We start from the raw sequence: 16,062 nt of genomic DNA, 5'->3' as shown, positions 1-16,062 counted from the left end.
TTAGTAAAGACAGGGTTTCCCCATGTTGGTCAGGCTAGTCTCGAACTCCTGACCTCAGGTGATCTGTCCGCCTCGGCCTCCCAAAGTGCTGGGATTACACGCATGAGCCACTGTGCAGAAGGGACATGTTGAGGGAGGGAAACCCTCCCAGCTCCCACTCATCACACCCAGAGCCCAGAGGAGGGGAGGGGGGGTGCAGGGGAAGGGGGTATGAGTCCTGGCTGCTCATCTCTGGCCTGGCTGGAGCAGGGCCGCTTGAATCACACACGTGTGTGTCTGGGGTTGCTCTCCCTGGCTATATAAAGCAAAAGCCTCAGCAGGTGCTGCTCTGTCCCCGAGGGACCCAGCCATAGTCCCACCTCTCCCTGCTTCTCTGGAGCAGGCGCTCTGATTGATCAGAGCTGGGAGCTTCCCAGTGCTGACGGCTACAGGTGGGGGCTTCCTACGCTCTCCATGGAGCTGGGCAACAGTCAGCCTTCCAGGCCACCTAGGGAGCAAGTGTTCCCTGGTGCTGCAGATGGCTGGGCCTCACCCAACAGAGACCAAAGAAAGGCCATGCACAGACCCCTCCTGGCCTCTCACACCACCCCTCCACCCTGCTCCAGCTGACCTCAGCGTTCCCACCTGAGGAGCCCTCACAACCCACCCAAGAGGGAAAGGCCTTTGATGTCACTTCTCTTCGGAAGCCAAATTTGCTTTGCTCCTAGGCTTTGGGGGAACAGCTAGCCCATCTCTTAAGAAACCTGGCTTCAAGGAGGCTCTCCCATAGTAAGCCTGCTGACCCTCTGTGTGGTGTTAACCCCTCGGCGCCTTCTCTAAGCCTGGCAGACTAAACTGGATGAATTTTGCAGCTCAGAGCCCCAGCATTCTGGGGTCTTAACCAGTTCTGACTCCACATTGATGTGGAGAAAAGAAAGAGAGATCAGACTGTTACTGTGTCTATTTAGAAAGAAGTAGACATAAGAGACTCCATTTTGTTCTGTACTAAGAAAAGTTCTTCTGCCTTGAGATGCTGTTAATCTGTAACTCTACCCCCAACCCTGTCCTTGCGAGACATACGCTGGGTTTACTCAAGGTTTAATGGATTCAGGGCTGTGCAGGATGTGCTTTGTTAAACAAGTGCCTGAAGGCAGCATGCTTGTTAAAAGTCATCACCACTCTCTAATCTCAAGTACCCAGGGACACAAACACTGCAGAAAGCTACAGGGACCTATGCCTAGGAAAGCTAGGTATTGTCCAAGGTTTCTCCCCATGTGATAGTCTGAAATACGGCCTCGTGGATGGGAACGGAAAGACCTGTTCGTCCCCCAGCCCGACAACCGTGAAGGGTCTGTGCTGAGCAGGATTAGTAAAAGAGGAAGGCAGGACTCTTTGCAGTTGAGATAGAGGAAGGTATCTGTCTCCTGCCCATCCCTGGGCAATGGAATGTCTCGGTTTAAAACCCGATTGTATGTTCTATTTACTGAGATAGGAGAAAACTGCCTTGGGGCTGGAGGTGGGATGTGCTAGTGTAATGCTGCTCTTTATGCACTGGAAATGTTTATGGAGATGTTTGTATATGCACATCAAAGCACAGCACTTTTCCTTAAACTTATTCATGCCACAGATCTTTATTCATACATCTGCTTGCTGACCTTCTCCCTACTATGACTCTATTGTCCTGCCACTTCCCCCTTTCTGAGATAGTAAAGACAATGATCAATAAATCCTGAGATCGGTGCCCTGGGCCCACTTTTTCTTTCTCTATACTTTGTGTCTCTTTCTTTTCTCAAGTCTCTCGTTCCACCTGATGAGAAACGCCCACAGGTGTAGAGGGGCAGGCCACCCCTTCACATTGACATTAAAGAGACTAAAACTGGATGTGGTGGTTCATGCCTGTAATCCCAGCACTTTGGGAGGCTGAGGCAGGCAGATCACCTGAGGTCAGGAGTGGCCAAGATGGTGAAACACTGTCTTTACTAAAAATACAAAAATTAGCCGGGCGTGGTTGTGGGCACCTGTAATCCCAGCTACTCAGGAGGCTGAGGTGGGAGAATTGCTTGAACATGGACAGTAGAGGTTGCAGTGAGCCGAGACCTCGCCACTGCACTGCAGCCTGAGTGACAGAGCAAGACTCTCTCGGGGAAAAAAAAAAAAAAAGACTAAAACTCCCACAGGAGTGTACTGCAACGAACCCAGCCCTTCCCTGCCCCAGGGCCTTTGCAAGTCAGGTAACCCAGTTACAGCCCCTCACCTCCCTCCAGGGCCCTTCCCTGACAATTCCTCCTTCACAATATCCACGCTGATAGTGGATATCTCCTGTTCTCAGCACTGATAGCAGACATCAGTCTACAAATTGCATATTTTATTGTATTAGTATCTTTTTTTCTTTTTGAGACAGAGTCTCACTCTGTTCACCCAGGCTGGAGTGCCTCACTGTCTCACTGCAACCTCCGCCTCCTGGGTTCTAGCGATTCCCCTGCCTCAGCCTCCTGAGTATCTGGATTTAAAAACATGAGTCACCATGCCCCACTAATTTTTGTGTTTTTAGTAGAGACGGGGTTTTGCCATGTTGGCCAGGCTGGTCTCAAACTCCTGACCTCAAGTAATTCACCTGCCTTGGACTCCCAAAGTGCTGGGAGCACAGATGTGAGCCACCGCACCCAGCCAATTTGTGTCTACTGAGGGCAGGCGCCTTGTTGGCACACAGTAGGTGCTCTGTAAATACCTGTGAACCTGCTGAGCAGATGAGCCAGCAGTGGGTGAACTTGTTCCCGCGGGCTGAGTAGTGCGTATTTGCTGTATCATGGCGACCCCTGGTGGTCGTCATGCAGCGCACGCTGATGGGCCAATCCCTTCTCTCCCCGCAGGGTTAAGTCCCTCGCCTGGCACCCTCCTCCCATGTGGCCACCATCGGTGACGTGTGAAAATCCACGAAGTGGCGGCTCTTGGCCCCCATGGAGTTCTGTGCTTCTGGATGATCAGGTGAGTTGCAGGAAAGTCCCTGTTACAGTTTCTCACATTATTAGTAACGGCACCATTATTAAACAGCTAGTATTGATAATGTTAAAACATAATATGATCCTTGTTTGCTACCTATGGGCCTCTAAGCAACCTCTCTCGACCTCAGTTTCCCCATCCATGAGATGGTGGTGATTGCGAGAGTTCAGGGAAACCGTGCGTGTTAAATCTTAGCACAGGACAGGCAGGTCTTCCATGAACAAGGGCTATGGTGAGTATTTGGGGAAATTTTCTCCTGAGCATGGGCTGATAGACCGTGAGAGGTCAGCCCTGTTACTCACCCAGCTGGGCATGTCAGAAAGCTGCTTGGCCTCCATTTCCCCACCCGTGAAATGACCACCTTGGCCACACTGCCTCCCAGCGATGGGGAGAGAGCACCAAGGAACACTGGAGCTTGACAAGTGGTTCCTAGATATGAAGGATGGGGAAAGAATTTTCTGTAGGAGGAGGTCAGACTCCTAGGTACCACCCCCCAGAACCCAAAGGAGAGAGGCAGCTATTCCTGGTAGATCATAGAGTCAAGGACACCAGGCACTACTCGGAGCAGAAAAGGAGAGAGGGGCGGGTCTATTTACTGCCCAGCGAAGCTTCTGGGCCCTTCTCTACCAAGCCCCAGAAAAGCCAGCAGCCAGTCTTCCAGTCAGGAGATGGGGACCTCCTCACAGAAAAGCTGGCTCCCTACACAGCCCTACCAGGCAGTGGGCTGGTGTCTCACGCAGAACATGGAGGAGAGCTTCCAATAGGAAAGCCAGAGAGCACGCAGAGTAGAGAATGCGGAGTGGGGAGGCTGGAGAAAACCACCCAGGAAGCCAGGGGAAACGCAAAACAAAACCCCAGTATCCTTAGACAGCGAACGGCAGGGCATCCGCAGAAGACACTCGAGATGATGTTTCCTCAAAACCACAAAGGAAAATAAAAAGCTTCCGGAAATTAAAACTACCATAGCCTGAGACCCTGTCTCAAAAAAAAAAAAAAGCAAAGCTAAAGATTTTCCAGAAAACAGAATGTACAATAAGAAAATTAGAGGATCAGCCTAGGCGGTTCAACATGCAATCTTAAAATTAGAAAAGAGTCCGCCGGGCGCGGTGGCTCAAGCCTGTAATCCCAGCACTTGGGGAGGCCGAGACGGGTGGATCATGAGGTCAGGAGATCGAGACCATCCTGGCTAACACGGTGAAACCCCGTCTCTACTAAAATACAAAAAACTAGCCGGGCGAGGTGGCGGCGCCTGTAGTCCCAGCTACTCGGGAGGCTGAGGCAGGACAATGGCGCAAACCCGCGAGGCGGAGCTTGCAGTGAGCTGAGATCCGGCCACTGCACTCCAGCCCGGGCGACAGAGCGAGACTCCGTCTCAAAAAAAAAAAAAAAAAAGAGGTTCCTCAGGAGATGCTGTAGGGCCCTTGTGCTTTTTTTATGGGCATCCTGCTTTTTGTGTGTCGCTCCCAGGCTACCCTTCAAGCTTCTCCCCTGCTTCCATACCCAACCCAAGTTCACATACAATAGAAGATAGGATTTAGCCACCTTCCTATTTGGGGGATATTTTTGACATTGCAGCAACATTCAGCAGAGCCACAAATACAAGCTGGAGGGCTGCTGCCCATGCAGTGGTCCAGCTCAGGTGCGTGCCTCGGTGTTCAAGTCTCCTTCCCATTTCTGCGTGTCTGGAATGCCACCAGGCGCCCCAAGGCACAGCACATGCAAGGCAGGGCTGCGGCACACACTGACCATCTGGCCTCTGGAAGTTAAGTGGGCATTTTGGTTCCCTCACAGTGCAAATATTAGACAAATTTGTTGAATGAATTAAAATCAGATTGTAGGTACTTGAGATTCTGGACTGTGGAGAGAGATTTTGAAACACTTTTTATTTTAAAGAGCACTAAAAAAAGGACTAAGTAAAAGGATGGGAGTCAAACATTCAACAAGCAACAGTACTCACTGGGCAACATTTATGAGTCGTGCTTGAGCGCCCAGGTCACTCGTCATGGGCATGAAAGCATTCAGAGGTTCTGGAAACTGGGAGTGACCTTAACAGCCTGAGGCTGGATCCACGAACCACAGAAAGGTACCCCCTGAAAACACTGCCATCCATGAAGAACGGGCACTTTGGAAGCCATTTGAGAACTGTCAATTGATTACTTTATTTCATATAAAAGTTACATTGAAAGAAGAGGTTGAAAAGTCAAGTATACTTGATTTGCACACACTTGCCAAGTCTCACAGGATTCAACCACTTGGATAATTGTTTTATTGATATAACAGGATATACATATTAAAAGCCTCACACTGAAGCCCACACGCATGTCCAACCCCGACAACAATGTGCAAATGAATATGCAAAACAATCCTGGAAACTCGTGTCGCCAGGATCACCCACAATCTATGCTTTGTCCCGGTGGCTATGACGCAGTTCTTCCCCCAGTGACGCACACACTTCTGCGGTGACCGAGTCCACTTCCAAACCCCTGCAGGTTTGCTCGCTTGGCTAGGACGGTGGCTCAGGTAGGTCCCTTTGTGGTTTTGCATCAGCAGTGGTAGAAGCCCTGATTCGGATGGGGTACAGAGGAATTAAAAACAAAACAGTTCACAGATGAACAGAAAGGCAAAACCGTTCCCGGGAGGGAGACGCCAACTTCTCTTAGCGTGGAGGGCACGTTTAAAGGAAGGCCCTCAGACTTTGTCACAGATTGCTTCTTGATGCATCCGGCAAAAAATGTACAAACCAGGCAAGTTTAAGGCAAGTCCCCATGGAGGGGAGCTGTTGGCTTTCTGGCGTAATTTTAAGCTCCGCACCAAGGATCCTATTTTATCACCTGTGCCGTGGGTGGAGAAGAAAACATAAACGCTAACCAAAAAATCCAACGAGGGCGCCCATCTGACCATTCCCAGCTGGAGCGCTGCTTGTGTGGTGGCATAATCGCCCCTGCCAGGGGCTGGCTGCCTCATGGTCCCCTCACCTTCCCAGAGGTACCCAAGAGCTGGGCCCTGCCTCTCCAGTTGGGATGCCTCCCCTGCCCCACACACCACTAACAGGATCCAGCTGCCCAAAGTATCAAGTCACTGAGCCATGGCTCTGCTCTTACCTAGGTGCCATTTATACACTGCTAATTTGGCTGGAACAAAAAAAAAAAAATCAGTTCCAAGGCCCTCAAGCACTCAAGATTTCTTTAAAAAATGAAAGCAGGAGGGCAACGAAGGGCCGCACAGGAACGGCTGTTCTTTGGATCAAGATGTCCTCCAACAGCAATACATTCATAGTAACCACGGGCAGGACCCCGTGGTTCTCCCCCTCTTCCCTGAAACGTCGGTTTCTAAAAAATAGCTTGTTTGCTGTACACAGCCGGTAAATGTTACACTGCCTAAACAACACTGGCAATTTTGACACACATGCACACACGCGCGCACACGCACAGACACACGCATACACAGACTTGCTGAGAGTCAAAGGATGTCTCTTCCGGGGCAGCGGGGAGTGTGCCGGAAGCCACCTTCACTGTTCAGTGCACAGATCTTTTGCAACTTCAGTGCAAAGCATCGGAGCTAATCGAGACCAAAACGTCTTTCTATGTAAACGCCCTGCTGTGATCCAGGGAGTGCACTGCTGAGTGGCGGGGTCAGCAGGAGCCCCCTGAAATAACTGCTCGGAGAATCCCTGTTCACTGGATTGACTGTTTTTCATGATTGGAAACAGCAGCTCAGTACACAGGATTTGAATAACCCATGTAATAACCCAGTCTTCTCCACAGAAGTCCCAACTCTGCAGGAGGCCATGGTGGTTGGCTTCTTTGCATGGCCACACACCTTTCCGTCGTTGTACAGGTGGAGACTGAGAGCCTCTTCCTCTGCCATCTGTGACTATAAATATATAAAACTCTGCTTGCTGCAAGCAATTGGTTTGTGTAGGTTCCAGTTGCCCTGTTGGTCACAGATGAGCTGTTGATACCCTGCAGACCCCAAACAAGTAAGTGGACGTCTGTGAGCCAGTTCCAGCCTGATGAGCTGGGCCTCACACTGAGAACTCCGGGCCACCTTTTCTGGGTCTCGTGGGCAGTCGCCTAAATCGGAAGCCGACAAAGGGATTCATCCAGAAGAGTGAGGGGGGGCCCCCAAAGACGGACTTCATCCCTTCCCATCGCAGCCTCCGCTCCCATGTGGGCTTCTCACTTTTCAGTCGCTCGATCTCCTGGAAGCAGAAAGAAAAGCAAGTGGCAGCGGCTCCAGGAAGCTCGGCAGACCCCACCAAGCCTTGGAATCACACCGTGTTCAAGCACAGTGTGGGCTCGATGGAGGGTCGGTGAGTGAACTCTCTTTCCCCGCTTTGCCCCAGTCCAGACCCCCATGGCCTCTGTGAGCCCAGGCCGGCTGCAGCCATGCGGCCAGCCCCGACTACCACGATGGCCCTCCCAGCCAGGCACCAACGTTTTTCACTTGTTAGTTACTGTGTACAAACATTTACTGAGCGCCACTCCAGGCCTGCAGAGCCAGGCCCTAAAGGCAGTCAATTCCCTAAAATTTACTGACTGCACTGGGAGCTGGGAATCTGCCTGGCTCTGCTGATTGGCAAATCAAACTGAGACCAGAAATATGCACCGCACAAAATGAAAGAAACAGCAAACAGAGGGAGCCGGTTGAAGCTCATCAAGACCGTCCCATTACGCTCCCGAGTCAGTCCACAGGCACCTGTTGTTGACATTAGGACTTTCCATTCAAGCTTGGACCACATATGAAGTCCACACAGCCGAGAACAAAGCTTACCGTCTCGTCGTTGCATATGGAGTGGATTTGGGTGCCAAACATAACTGCAGTGAAAGTGAAAAACAGAAGACCCTCAAGGCACAGGAAGATCAACAGGATTACAGTTATCGGAGGTGAAAAATCACTGCATTCTGCGGACAAGAGGAAGTCGGTTATAACCGGTCCTGAATACCCCAAGTGGCAGAGTGTTTGGCCGGCTTCCAGGGGGAAGTTGTTCACTTGCTAAATGGGCACATTCATTGTTCTCCAAGGAGCAACAGAGGGCCACCCCTCCAAGCAAAAATTCATACCATGACTTCCTGGCCAGTGGTTTCAAAAGAGTCTGTATTTTCTGAGGTTTCTATTGACACTGTATTTGTGAATTAAATGGCAACTGAAGCCAGACCAGAGGAGTTGTGTGCACCCATTCCAGTGAGCAGTGCTCACAGGAGTCCATTCCCCATGTCCACCTGGGGTGGGACGAGCCAGTCCAGACCTCACTGCGTATCTAAGGTAGGATAATGAGCGCCTGTTTTCACTACATTTGATTAGGGTCGATCACTCACGTAAGGAACGCAAAGACTAGTTTGAACAATGGAGAGCTAGCTGACCAGGAGACGGACACAAGCTTTCGGGGAAACAATATACTAGCAAAATGGTGGTGTTAAAACTTAATTCTTTAAAATTCAATTCCTAAAATAATTGCAATGATTTCCTTCAAAATTGGAAACCTGTTTCTTCCTTTAAAGCCTTCCCCTTTTACCCAAAAAACAGCATGCACGGCCAGGCATGACACACAGCCAGGGAACTTACCAGTCCACTGCCCTCGGACACAGGAGATAAACTGAAATCCACAAAGGATCAGAGCGTGAACTGAAGACAGAGCTATGTACATCTAGAATGAGGGGGAGATGGATTAGTCACTTTTATTTTTTATATTTTTTAGAAACAGTCTCCCTCTCTTGCCCAGGCTGGAATGCAGTGGGGTAGTCTCGGCTCACTGCAGCCTTCGCCTGCCAGGCTCAAACAATTCTCCTGCCTCAGCCTCTCAAGTAGCTGAGACTACAGGCACCACACCCAGCTAACTGTTTTGCATTTTTAGTAGAGATGGGGTTTCACCATGGCCAGGCTGGTCTGGAACTCCTGACCTTGAGTCATCCATCCAGCCAGTTAGTAATTTAAACAATTAAATCTTTCTAGGAGCAAAGGCTGATGACACACCATGTTTATACCTCCATCTTATTTGTCAGGGAAAAAAATGAGGGAAGGATTAAATTGCAGTAGTTGACATTTTAGACCAAGTGGAATAATTTTACAGAAAAATACAGCTGGGCATGGTGGCTCACGCCTATAATCCCAGCACTTTGGGAGGTCAAGGCGGGCAGATCACTTAAGCTCAGGAGTTTAAGACCAGCCTGGGCAACATGGCAAAACCCCGTCTATAAAAAAATAAATAGCCGCGCACAGTGGCTCACAACTGTAATCCTAGCACTTTGGGAGGCCAAGGCAGGCAGATCACCTGAGGTCGGGAGTTCAAGACCAGCCCAATCAACATGGAGAAACCCCATCTCTACTAAAAATACAAAATTAGCTGGGCAGGGTGGCTCATGCCTGTAATCTCAACTGCTTGGGAGGCTGAGGCAGGAGAATCACTTGAACTTGGGAGGCGAAGGTTGCAGTGAGCCCAAGATTGCGCCACTGCACTCCAGCCTAGGCAACAAGAGTAACACTCTGTCTCAAAAAAAAAAAAAAAAACTCTAACATATTTTAGGAAGATTCCTGCTATTAATAAACAATAGTGATTGAGGACATCTGGGAGAGAATTACAGTGAACACCTAAAATAATACAAGCAACATATTATTTATTTATTGGGACTACTTCTTGCCAATGATAGCACAGTATTATAATTTGAATCCTGGAGAAAAGGTTGGAGAGAAACTAGTCTGACGTTAGTAGATTTCCCTGCTCCAGGCAAGAAGCAGTTAAAGAATTTCAAATTCAATGTAAGTCACTACAAAAATATTTTTACTTACAGTGAAGAGCACAAAAAATCTTTGATTCTTTTCTCCTACACAATTGTTCACCCACGGGCAGTGATGATCCATTTTCCGAATACATCTTTTGCAAATACTGAAAAGGAGAGTTTGATTTTTCATTATTCCATGCTCTGAGGAAACCAGAGTAACACAACCAAATAAAATCAAAGGTGGAGGAAAATTAGAATGCATATTCTAATACAGCATGTCAAAAAAATATACATACTCACTATATTCCTTTAAGGTTTATCATTTTAATTAAATGTCTTCTGTTTCCTAAAGAAAATATTCAGTGGACCAACAGGCTGGAACGAAAGGTCACACTGAGCCATACTCCACGAGTTTTCAGACTCTCCCCCAGTAGAGCTCGATCATGTACACCTATCAATAATGTTCCTAATGTTGCAAGCCTACAAGTCTATTTCAATAAAAAACAAAACTGAATTTTACCTTCAGAGAAAAAAACATTCTTCGTATCTTCAAATAATTCCTACCATTCAATCCATATTCACTGATGAATATGCAATATGGATTGCATATTCATCTTGAATCATCAACTATACACCCAGGCATGAAGTCATCTTGTGCTTACGGCTATATTTTAATTTTGCCCAAAACACTCTCTATGTCCAATTTTAAATAACTAATTTGATTATCAATCACTTTTTAGTCCAAGCTTGCACCATTTAATTACATCAAGCAACATCGATGGCAGCAAGTTCGCTCCAGGAAGACTTGCTATCATAGCGTCACCTTTTTTTTTGTTTTTTGTTTTTTGTTTTTGAGACGGAGTCTTGTTCTGTCATCCAGGCTGGAGTGCAGTGGTGCGATCTCGGCTCACTGCAAGCTCCGCCTCCAGGGTTCACGCCATTCTCCTGCCTCAGCCTCCCTAGTAGCTGGACGACAGGTGCCCGCCACCACGCCCAGCTAATTTATTTATTTATTTATTTTTGTATTTTTAGTAGAGACGGGGTTTACCCGTGTTAGCCAGGATGGTCTCGATCTTCTGACCTTGTGATCCACCTGCCTTGGCCTCCCAAAGTGCTAGGATTACAGGCATGAGCCACTGTGCCCCGCCTATAACATCACCTTCCATTCATTGACCTCAGCTCCCTGCCCATCCTCTATAGCACCTGTTCCAAAACATTCCCATTTTATCTTAAGAAACAGATTTATTGAAGTATAATTTATACATCATAGGCTGGGCAAGGTGGCTCATGCCTGTAATACCAGCACTTTGAGAGGCCGAGGCAGGTGGATCACCTGAGGTCAGGAATTCGAGACCAGCCTGGCCAATGTGGCGAAACATCGTCTCTACTAAAAATAAAAAAATCTGCCAGGCATGGTGGCAGGCGCCTGTAACCCCAGCTACTAGGGAGGCTGAGGCACCAGAATCGCTTGAGCCTGACAGGCAGAGGTTGCAGTGAGCCGAGACTGTGCCACTGCACTCCAGCCTGGGTAAACGAGCAAGACTCCACCCCACCCACAAAATAATTTACATACCATAAAAATCCACCCATTTGCAATGTACAATTCAATGATTTTTAGTCTATCTGCAGAGTTGTGAGACCATCACCATCTAATTTTAGAACATTCCCACCATCCCAGAAAGAAACCTCAGCCCATATGCAGTCACTGCCCATTTCCAACCCCAGCCCAAGACAACCACCCACCTACTCTCCAATACCATTTCATCTTTCTTCACTTTTTGGCCAAACCATGTGGATACGAATCTTGTAAAGCTTTCACTCCAGCCATAAAGCAGTCGGCACCCTGTATCTGGGCTTCCTCCTGGTGGAGGCCATCGATGGCTTCCAGCCTATTCAAGCAGGCCACAACCCCCCAGGAGAAGGGTACTGTCCAGGTGCAGCCACGCCCCAGCAGTTTCACAGTACAGGGATGTGTGACAACTATTTCAAGGAATGGAGAAATACACCCAGACATCCACACTTCAACACGTGAAATCAATAGCCAGCCCCTCCAGGAGCAGACGAAGGAGTCAGGAGCTGGCAAATCTGGGGGAAAAGGATAAAATGCAACCAAGACCAGCAGGAGTGAGGCGTGAGGGCCAGGAAGGCTGCTTGAGCCAGGCAGATAACTGGACTGTGGGGTTTAAAAATACAACTTGGTGTTTGAGAGCACACCCAAATAAATACAAAAAAAAAAAAAAAAAAAGCACGCCCAAAAGAACCTGGCCTCTACGCTTCCCCACCATAGGATGTGCCCAGGAGCTGTGAGCACACACGTGCTGGCCCGTAGCATGTGTGCCAAAACAGGCAGGAACCTCTTCACCTCCTCCGGTTTTTGAGCCACAGTGAGTCCCTCGGGAAGGAGGAGATCCCTGAGTCCATACTGTTTCCCAGTTCCCAAAAAGACTGTAGGGCACCGGCCCTTTACTCAGCTCCCTACCCCAGAAAGGACGTGATACCTACAGACCGGCCCGTGCAGCGCTGCCCAGATTCTCCAGGCCCGTGTACCTGCAGTGGTGGGCGCGCTCGGGTTTAATACAGCCGCACACGTACCTGCAGTGGTGGGCGCGCTCGGGTTTAATACAGCAGCACTTCGGGCACTTGTAGATCACTTCCCCGGGCTTCAACTGCAAGCTCTCCATGTATTCTTTTGTAGCGTTTCCTTTGGGTACTGCCCCCTACCATATAAGAAGAATGTATTTTAGTTGGGGAGAAGGAAAGTTAAAAAAAAAAAAAAAAAAAAAAAAATCAGGCTGGGCGCGGTGGCTCACGCCTGTAATTCCAGCACTTTGGGAGGCTGAGGTGGGCGGATCACAAGGTCAGGAGTTCAAGATCAGCCTGGCCAACCCAGCCTGGCCAACATGGTGAAACTCCATCTCTAATAAAGATACAAAAAAATAGCCGGGAATGGTGGGGTGTGCCTGTAATCCTAGCTACTCAGGAGGCTGAGGCAGGAGAATCGCTTGAACTCGGGAGGCAGAGGTTAAAGTGAGCCAAGATCGTGCCACTGCACTCCAACCTGGGTGACAGTTTGAGACTCCGTCCCAAAAAAAAAAAAAAATATTGTATTTTCTATATCATCAAACAATAAAAACTACTTTATTATCCCTTTGATAAATGGCTTAACCACCTACATTTTCACAGGCAACGCTTGTTCCCAGACAAGGGCACTGACTGTCCCCGGGGGGCAAGGAACCTCTGTGTACAGCACTTCCCTGTAGCCCCTACTGATGGGGAGGTAACTGACAAGCACTGCCCAGAGTTTTCTTATCGGGCAGTCGGGGAACAAGGAACAAAATCTCAAAAAGGACTTTCACTTCGTGTTGCTCAAGTGATGTGATACTTTTGCCTCTTGGCCAACCTCCTCAAAGGCATTCACACACACACCTGGAGGTGGCGGCCCAGACCACCTGACCCGACTCAGGTCTGGTAACGAGGCCGCCCAGCGGGAGCAGCACCAGAAACTCGGACGTGCATCCACCTGTGCCCCAAGTGCTAGAGGAGCTGGACAAGATGCGCAATGGCGAGGCAGTGGAAGGAGGAGTCGGGGAGGTCGTGAGCTGATGGTGAGGGGCAGAGCTGAAAGGCACGAGTCACCCTACCAGCACCACGTCAACTGAGGACCCAATGTAGGGAAGGTGAGGCTGGAGCTGGCTGCAACAGCAAAGGCTTTGTTCTTTGGGCAGTGGAGGTATGTCATCAAAACCATGTTTGTGGGAGACAATTCTGGGAGCTGTGGCGGGGAGGAATAAGATAGGCCTGCCTGGGGGGGTTCCAATGCCTCAAGAAGAGGAACAAGGCCTTGTGTCTGCTTCTTAGCCCAGAGTCTGCATTTCACATAGAAATCACGGTCTGGAGAATGAGACCCACAGACATTGGGAACAGCAGTCGGGGCTGCAGTGGTTGTGCAAAGACAGGGGATATAGGTGGGGTGCAAACGGAAGGTGGGAGCTAACAGCCTGGGAGATGGCAGACGTGGCGAAGGGCTCTGCCAACAGCAAATGGCCCTGCTGGAGCTCCTTAAAATGCAGGTGCCTGGCTGGGCTCGGGAGCCACAGATCTGAATCTCTGCAGGGTGAGGGTTGACATCCAAATTTTAGAAGGTTCAGCAGGTGAGCGCCCTGCAGAGCCAGAGACTGCGGCCCTCTGGATTCAGGGCTAACAATGGGCCAGAGCTGGAGCCTCGGGCAGCACAGGCAGGGGGCCCCAGGAGGGGCTGCAGGGCAAATGTGAGCGCTCACTGCCCAAACCTCCCCCAAAGTTTACTTCCTCCAAACCAGGCCCGTCAGTCCCATGGCCCTAATATGGGGAAGCTGTTTTGGTCAAGATCAAAGTGTTTCCTAACGCACTGCCTCCTTAAAGAAGTTAGAAAAGGGTTTACACTCATCTTTGAAAACTTAAATCAGAGTTAGTAAAACATTTTACTGGCCGGGCACGGTGGCTCACGTCTGTAATCCCAGAACTTTGGGAGGCTGAGGTGGGTGGATCATGAGGTTAGGAGTTCAAGATGAGCCTGGCCAAGACGGCAAAACCCCGTCTCTACTAAAAATACAAAAATTAGCTGGGCGTGGTGGCGGGCACCTGTAATATCCCAGCTACTCAGGAGGGTGAGGCAGAGAACCCAGGAGGTGGAAGTTGCAGTGAGCTGAGATTGCCACTGCACTCCAGCCTGGGCCACAGAGTGAGACTCTGTCCCCCCGCCACCCCCACCACCCAAAAAAATTACATTCCACAATTTGGAGTCTTTTGTTGTTGTTGTTTTGAGACAGAGTCTCGCTCTGTTGCCCAGGCTGGAGTGCAGTGGCGTGATCTTGACTCGTTGCAACCTCTGCTTCCAGGGTTCAAGCGATTCTCCTGCCTCAGCCTACCAAGTAGCTGGGATTACAGGCACCCACCACCACACCCGGCTAATTTTTTGTATTTTTAGTTGAGACAGGGTTTCGCCATGTTGGCCAGGCTGGTCTTGAACTCCTGACCTCAGGTGATCCAACCGCCTCAGCCTTTCAAAGTGCTAGGATTACGGGCATGAGCCACCACACCCGGCCTGGAGTCTTTAATCAACTTTCCTCCAGCAATCTAGGGATCTTAACACTGCTTTGATTTATAAAATCCCACAATGTTGCATATATGCCTCAGGTAACAGCTGAGTGTTATAAATCTCCTCAATAAGAGGAAATGGGCCAGATTTTAAAACATGCAAACACCGTAATTTTATGAGCCATGCATGCACTTTTCCGCAGCAGCAAATATGATACGATGTGGCACGATACTTCTGGAAAGCGGCCACCCCAATGCTACCCCAGTTTTTGGTCACTTATGACCAAGGTAAGGCATTTTGAAGGGGTAGCCAAGTACGCATTGGGTGATCCTCAGGGACCTGAGACTGGGATTTCAGGCACTTGCTGGGTCCAGGGATTCCTTTTTGTTGCTCAGAACCCTGACAGACAGTGAACCCTGGCAGACAATGAAACTCTTCACAGGCATGGTCTCCTGGGGATTTCATGGAGGGGTTCCATCCACCTGAGGCCCCAAATCTATCACTTACATTTTCATCCTGAGCCTTTTGAGGTGTGGTTTGACAGAAACAGAGATCATATACAGAGAGGGTGTGCATGGCTGTACCATCTCAAAGGGCCTTGCCAGGATGTGCCCATGACGACAGCCGCAGGGGCTGGAGCACCGTCTCCTCTGCACCCATGGGGCGTTCTTCTTCCCACCAGAACAAACCTTCCAAGTAATTGAGCACATTCCTCAGTTCCCATTTTAACCACTTTCGGGAGGTTTTTTCTAAAACACTTGTTGAATGTTTCCCGCCCATCTTCCTGTGGGACTGACCACAGGCTCCAGGCCATAGGATGCCTTCAGGCTCCTTCCTCCCACCCCAAACACCTGGCTGCCTCCCTTCAGAGGTGCTCCCTGATTGGCTGTTCCCTCTCCTGGTGCCCCTGCCCACATCCCACTTCCAGTCTGCCCTGATGAGACAAAGCAGCCAGTCAGGCCTGGGCAAGGCACTCTCTGCCACCTCGCCCTTCCAGAGCAGTTAGGCTTTGCAGAGCATGCTTCCTGTCCTCTCTCCACTGCTCTCCACCCCAGCTCCCTCTCATGCATTCTGGATCCCCAGGGCCTAACTAAGGGGCAGGTAAGAATGGGGCCGGGCCTGTGGATCTGCCTCCTAATTTATGGAAAATGCTGGGGAGGAGGAACATGTCAAAACCCAGTACAGGGATGTAAACTGCAAACAAAGAACTGTGTTTCTTCAACTTAAACCCCAAGAGAAAAAAAGAGATTGCAGAGACCACACAAATTAATTAAAAGAGATGTTATA

General features: G+C 49.5%; 1 protein-coding gene across 3 annotated transcripts in view; it reads right to left on the bottom strand.

Moving 5' to 3' along the window:
* Positions 1–5,113: 5,113 nt before the first annotated feature.
* Positions 5,114–16,062, bottom strand: part of ZDHHC7 (zDHHC palmitoyltransferase 7) — a 41,047-nt gene continuing 30,098 nt past the window's right edge. For 2 of the 3 annotated variants that reach the window (XM_017860656.1, XM_017860666.1), the window contains exons 4-8: positions 12,291–12,415; positions 9,766–9,862; positions 8,545–8,626; positions 7,753–7,883; positions 5,114–7,180 (exon numbers count right to left, since the gene is read on the bottom strand). In XM_017860656.1, coding sequence (XP_017716145.1) covers positions 7,004–7,180; positions 7,753–7,883; positions 8,545–8,626; positions 9,766–9,862; positions 12,291–12,415 — 612 coding nt within the window. In that variant the 3' untranslated portion in view covers positions 5,114–7,003. The remainder of the gene's footprint in view (positions 7,181–7,752; positions 7,884–8,544; positions 8,627–9,765; positions 9,863–12,290; positions 12,416–16,062) is intronic. The other variant, XM_017860649.1, reaches the window with a different exon arrangement.

This window comes from Rhinopithecus bieti, unplaced genomic scaffold (genome assembly GCF_001698545.2).
Source record: "Rhinopithecus bieti isolate Rb0 unplaced genomic scaffold, ASM169854v2 scaffold_1618, whole genome shotgun sequence".
Classification (NCBI taxonomy): domain Eukaryota; kingdom Metazoa; phylum Chordata; class Mammalia; order Primates; family Cercopithecidae; genus Rhinopithecus; species Rhinopithecus bieti.
The sequence above is the reverse complement of the archived record's forward strand: the minus strand, read 5'-3'. Positions and strand labels throughout refer to the sequence as shown.